Consider the following 6,414-nt stretch of genomic DNA (forward strand, 5'->3'; position numbering starts at 1 on the left):
TGTTATTAACTCCATGCATGGGTGCTTTTTTTTTTTTTTTTTTTTTTTAACTGTGTAACAACTCAATTGGGATTCTCCAACCATGAAAAAGTGTTCAGGAGTTTGGGGAAAATAAAGTAATCATCATCACAGTATTAGTGCCTCAGGCTTTAAGACAGCTACACTATAATGCAGTCATGTAGAATAAGTAGCATGTACCTCCCAGTCAAGGAGACAAAAGCACAGCTACCAGGAAAGTACAGCAGGAAGTTCTCACTCAGGTCAGAGTTTCTTCAGTCACTAAAGCACCTCTCAATTTTCTGATGCTCCTCTCCTAAACATGATTCACTTACATTTTAAATCCTTTGTCCTTTTTAAAATTTCCTGATCTCCAAAACCATCACCCTCATCTCAAGTAATGTGCAAGAAAGGTGATTCCCTGAGAACTTGTAGCAATCATTTAAACATTAAAACAGTTCCTTTTCCTAAATGGAGAACTCCAGTGGATTGGCAGCTATTTCACAACATTTAAAAGATATAATACCTTTTAGTCATATTTTCAAGGCAACACTATTAATAATTTTTTTAAATCAAATTATTTCCAGATACATTTTTAAATAACTCATTAAGTTTACAACTTAAAGAAAAAGACAGACACAGCAATGTACTACTTTATAAACTATGGCAAAATATCTTGAAGTTGGGATTCTTCACTTTCATGACTGGATTTCTTATATATTGTATTGGGTTATATAAAGGTTTCCTCAGACAGACAAGTTTGTATCGAGATTCTCTCAAAGCAGTACAAAGTGAAACTGGCATAATAAGAAAGATATGCAACAAACGACTATTTCAAAACAGGTAGTAAATGGGCTTCACCTTTCATTATGTTTGCAGCTACAGTAAGCTGTAGTGCGAAATAATTTACATCATACCTGCACACTCTTCTATAAGGTTGGCTATGGTTTCTGCTTCATCTTCAGCCATTTTTAATATATTACTTAGTCCATCCAGCACCACTTGTACAACTTGAGCATCTTTTACTGTTAGCAAGTTGCAAAAAGGAGGAATTACATTTTGTTGAATTAAGTATGCCACCTAGAAGAGAGCAATATGTAAATTAAAAATATTTAATTAAACCATGTGCAAGAGCAAGAAAAAGGAGAAGAGTTACTGAATAAAGATATAGAAAAGAAAAAACCCACAAGCCACCACTTTTCAGGAACACAAGAAAGAGCTAGAGTTGATAACTTGCCCCTTAACATCTAAACCTTGAGAATGTTTTAAAGCATTTTAAAAATGTATAAAAATTCAGTCCCACATATCCATTTTATGCTTTGAAAATACATTCTAAATTCAGATTACACAATGAAAAGCCACTAACTAGTGTAGTTTAGTACACTGCAGGCACCATCTACATGTACTATTAATTCATAGCAATAAACTCTGGCGCATATCATGCTGGAGTGTATTGCTCCTAAGCACTGTGTTTGAACCTGTACCCAGGACCGAAGCATGCTGAGTTGGGTCAGAACAGTCCAGGCTGGCAGGGGGCCTGAGAGGTCAGCACATCAGCCTGGGGCTGTTCCCCCCAGCTCAAGATGCTGCAGAGGGGCTGGCTGGGGCATGAGGGTGCTCCAGTGTGGGGCTAGCCTGCAGGCAGCCCTTGAACTGAAACACCCGTATGCCGAAGCCAGCCCCATCTACATGCACATTGCTGGGGAGTAAATAACTCTGCCACAGGACAGTACTGCTAGCCAAGTACTAGCCTATGGCAAAGTTGATTAGTTTGCTCCATCCTAACAGCACTGCACATATATATGCAGAGACGTTTACTGCAGAGCTAATTAGGAAACAGCAGTAAAGATCTTGTATAGAGGCACCCTGTGATCCCAAAGACCAGAAGTAGTGTCAGCCTGACCCCACTGAAGTGGGCTTGGTTTACACTGTGTCCTTGCAAACCCAAACTTTATTTCTATTTGGCAACTGGTGCCCAGCTTTATTGGTATGTGCTGCTGTCAGCCATTTCTACAGAATGCACACACAAAGACGACTGTCAGCAAAGCAGTGAATAAATCCTCCTCCTCCTCACATGGATTTTAAAGCATGTTTTTGTTCTCTTTTAGAAGAAAATATAGATTCCTACTGCTCAAGAGTCCTATCGGATATGAAACAGATTTTTTTTTAAGCAAGTTACTGTAATGTATTATAACATCACTTTCATCTTTTGCCCTCAAAGTTACTCTCCACCGACATTCCCAGGCCACCAACAAGTGTGTATTTGAAGTGCTTCAGTACTGTCCCATTGTAGAGCTCCCAGCCACTAGGGGTGCACTGATAGAGGTTTTATGGGCCAATGCCCATTTTTAAGGAGGCATATTGGCCGATACCAATCCGAATTCTGATATGCAGTCCAGCAGCTTTGAAGAGGAGCGTCTGGCTGGTAAGTCTGTCATGGTGGAAGAGGTGGGGAAGGGGACAAGAGTGGGGGAGGCTGAGGCCCCTGTGGTGAGGGAGGGAATGGGACTGGGACAGGCGCTGCTCAGTTGGGGCAGGAGATAAAAGAGCCGCGGCTCATCTGGGGGCCATGGGGAATGGGGGGGCAGCTCCCACCACTGCATGCACCCTGGGAGGGCATGGGGGGGCATGCCCCCAGATCTGCATGGGGCGGGCTGGGGCAGCACCTGGCTTCAGCCACCCTAAAATCCACCATATGCCCCCCTCCCCCTCCCCTAAGTGTAGCTCAGCCCAACCCAGCCTGGGAAAAGCCTGGTACCACCCCAGCCCGCAGCAGCAGCCCACCCTGCTGTGCGCAGATCTAGAGGCCCATGCCCCCCATGCCCTCCCAGGGTATATGCAGTGGCAGGAGCTGCCCCCCCACTCCCCATGGTCCCCAGATGAGCCACAGCTCCGTCCCCTGGCCCAGCTGAGCAGCACCCGCAGAGCAACAGAAGCTGCCCTCTCCCCCCCGATCCACATGCCACCTAGATGAGCCGCTCACAGCTCTATCCCATGCCCTGCCCCAGCCCCATTCCCTCCCTCACTGCACGGGCCTCCATTTGTTTCTCCCCCTACACTCCTTTCCTCCCTCCTCCCCTTCTACCACAACAGACTTACCAGCTGGATGCAGCTCTCCAGGCTGCTGGGCTGTGCTCCTCACCATCTACATGCTGCACTGTGGCTGTGCGTGCACAGGGCATTTACTGGCCACATTAGGCAAAAAAGTTTGATTTCCAATACAGTCAACTTTCTTTGCATCTGTGCTGATCCAATAATCGGACCAATGCATCAGTGCACCTTTACCAGCCACCTCCACCACTAAAGCACTTAAAAAAAAAAAAATCACCGTGATGGCATACAGCAGCCAGGGACTGCAACAGGTAATTGCTCTCCATTCCCCCCCAACATCCATGATGAAGGGGGGGCCAGGAACAGAGCTCCATCTGTGAAACGCTGTAAGCTTGAGCAACCTCATCACACGTGGCTGGAGTGTAGATGGCTTAAGAAGTGCTTCAAAGATGTTCCTTACTTCTGAGGATCGTTTCTGAAGCACTTCAGCCACGCACATGTCAGAGCACTTCAGACAAAACCTTTGTCCAGGACTCGTCAAGGTCACTCCCAACATGGAAACTAAAAAGTTTCCACATAAATATCATTTCACTAATTCACCAAAAAATTATTTCAAGGAAGTGGTGTTTGAACAATTTCAGAAGCACCAAAAGGGAAAAAGTGCATTAGCTTTAGGGAAACACATTTACTCACTTGATCTTTTCTTCCACTGATTGTTAAGTTGCTTATAGCCCAAGCAGCTTCTTTTTGAGTACCAAAATCACCCTAAAAGACAATAATAATCAATTGTAGATTATTTTATTCATATTTAAAATATTCCTCCTGCTTAAATATAATATTTTAGTAATTGTTTTGTTATAGGGGGGCTTAAAACGAGGAAATGAGTAACCTACTATCATAGTAAACTCAGTTTAAACCTGGGGAGATGGGGGAGAAGGGCAGAAAGAAAGTATCTTGTAAATGCTAGAAAGTAGGATGATGAAAGTTTGTTCTTCCCCATGCTCCATCTTCTCTTGCCTATGCAGCCTGGAGGACCCCCATGAGCACTATCCTGCCTGGAAAGTCTTCAGCTGCAGAGGAGGAAAAAGTTTTTCCTTCCCTCTGGAACAAGAGACATGGAGAGGAAAAAAAAAACAACAAACAAACCACCCAACTGTACCACTCTCTCTTCATCAGCAGCCTGCAACATATCATAATGATGAGCACTGTACTGGAACTTCAAAATTTCAAGTATATATAGCAATTATAAAATTCCAACAAAAGCACTTTATACCATAGACTCAGCATCCTTTCATCTTCAGGATGCAAGATGGTTTCAGCAGCAACTATAAAAAACAAATCTGTGCTAAAATTTCTATACACTACTAGTGAAATGTCATGAGAAAAAAAATAGCTACTTTCAGACTATGTTTTATTATTATTTTGCATCCTATTTCCTCACCCTCCTCTGCTAAGACCCAAGACTTCCCATGCTCTTCCCCCACTCCATTCACTTTGACGTTATTCCCTGCTCTCATCTCAGTGGAAAGGAAGGCAAGTATTAAAATGGGAAATATTTTAAGAGAAATACAACCCAAAACAGAAACTGACTGTACTCCACACATGCTCAATCAGGAATTTCAAATCAGTACATTAAAAATCTAGTACCATAACAGCAAGCCTCTTCCCTCCACCACAAAAAGCTGGATGTGGTGATACAAGGCAAGAGGGACTGCTCTGCCAGCTTTTCTGCCTAATCTCAGGAGTGTGAGTACACACATGAAGAGTTTCATACTAACAGCAAAAGACAGTTACTGGCACAGAACTACTACAATTATTGTTACTTTCTCATATAGTTTCCTACTTCTGCGTAAGATCCAGGGGTAAAGATTTTAAAAAGGGACATACCTGCTGATTCTGTAGCCTACCAATAAAAGAAAAAATAATTTGGGACTCTTCTGCAAGGAGTGGATACATGGGAGACAAAATTAAGTTTGCAAATAGTATCAGCAAACATCTCTTTTGGTTACCGGGCTGGAGGGAGGGGGAAGCAAAGGGTTATATATTCATACGAAGGGTATCATCCCCAGAATTATACACAATGGTTGACACTACAAATTACACCAATTCTTGGCTGTTAAGATCCTCAGACATTTAAAAAAAACTGGCTTACCTCCATGTCTTCATTTTACATGGAAGCAAAGAGCTTTTTACCACATCTTACCAATAACAACCATTGTTTTGCATGAAGCAGGGGTGTAGGTTGTAGCTGTGTTGGTCTAAGGACATAGGCAGACAAGGTTATTTGGGTGAATCTGATCTTTTATTAGACCAACTTAAACAGTTGGGAAAAAAAACCTGATCAATGGCACCTTTTGAAGTTTCAATAAGAGACATTTAGATGCTTGTTAAACAAAAAGATTATGTGGTAACTAGCAATTTATGAAAATATACTATTATACTTTGTCCCTAGGGAAACCAATATAAAAACAAAGACTTAAAATCTGTAGGAATTTCAAAAATATGCCTCTTTTTTCTTGTGGCCAACAGTACAAAAGGAACTTGTTATCTAACCTTATCTAGAAGATGTATTATCATGGGAACAAGGTTTGCATCTATCACTGCCTGAACTTGCTGCTGATTTCCTGCAGTGATGTTAGATAGGAACCATACTGCTTCCTGCAAAGTAAAAAGTACAGACATTAAATAGCGTGGAGGAGTATTTGAATAACAACTTCTAACTTGAGACTTAAACTTACAATTTAAAAATCAAAGGCATACTAGCATCCACAACTGAAAATGTTTTTTTGTTATTAAACTGCACTGAAAATCATAACAATCCAGACAGCAGAAAACTGACAAAGTAGGGGTAACAAAATTATTATTGTAAACTAGAAGAGACAAGAGGATTACACTAAACCTGAAGATTAACTGGCATGATTTCTAAAGTGACCAATGTGTCATTTTAGATTTGACCTCAACAGTTTATTCAGCCATCCTTACGTTCTAATGCCACCACTGTTTCCAATTGAAGGCTGAAAGAGCTCTAAAGGAAGTTAGATCTACATTGCTTTTGGCAGGCACTCAAAGATGATACTCACTGCTCTTTATCTCATGAAAAATCTGTTTCGTCTTTATCTCTGTTCTCAAGTATTCCAAAAATATATTTATTCATAAATATGAACAAAAGAAATTATTGTGCTCCTAGTTCCACTGACATCAACAGTTTTATCCAAGAGAAGAACAGGCAACATATAGATGTAAGAAAAGTGCCATTCTTCCAGAATATAATGCTCAAGACAAGTGAAGTAGGGGTCAGGAAGATAGACGAGTGGCCCAACACTGCAGTTATGTTGGACATTGTTACACAAAACCTTCCATAAAAAA

General features: G+C 41.5%; 1 protein-coding gene across 1 annotated transcript in view; it reads right to left on the bottom strand.

Annotated features, from left to right (window-relative positions):
- The window catches only part of KPNA4 (karyopherin subunit alpha 4), a 37,451-nt gene that overhangs the window by 8,878 nt on the left and 22,159 nt on the right, over positions 1–6,414 (bottom strand). Inside the window, exons 13-15 of the mRNA XM_019503228.1 lie at positions 5,602–5,706; positions 3,742–3,813; positions 915–1,077 (exon numbers count right to left, since the gene is read on the bottom strand). Coding sequence (XP_019358773.1) covers positions 915–1,077; positions 3,742–3,813; positions 5,602–5,706 — 340 coding nt within the window. The remainder of the gene's footprint in view (positions 1–914; positions 1,078–3,741; positions 3,814–5,601; positions 5,707–6,414) is intronic.

Source organism: Gavialis gangeticus, unplaced genomic scaffold (assembly GCF_001723915.1).
Source record: "Gavialis gangeticus isolate Ggan-Ray unplaced genomic scaffold, GavGan_comp1, whole genome shotgun sequence".
Lineage (NCBI taxonomy): Eukaryota > Metazoa > Chordata > Crocodylia > Gavialidae > Gavialis > Gavialis gangeticus.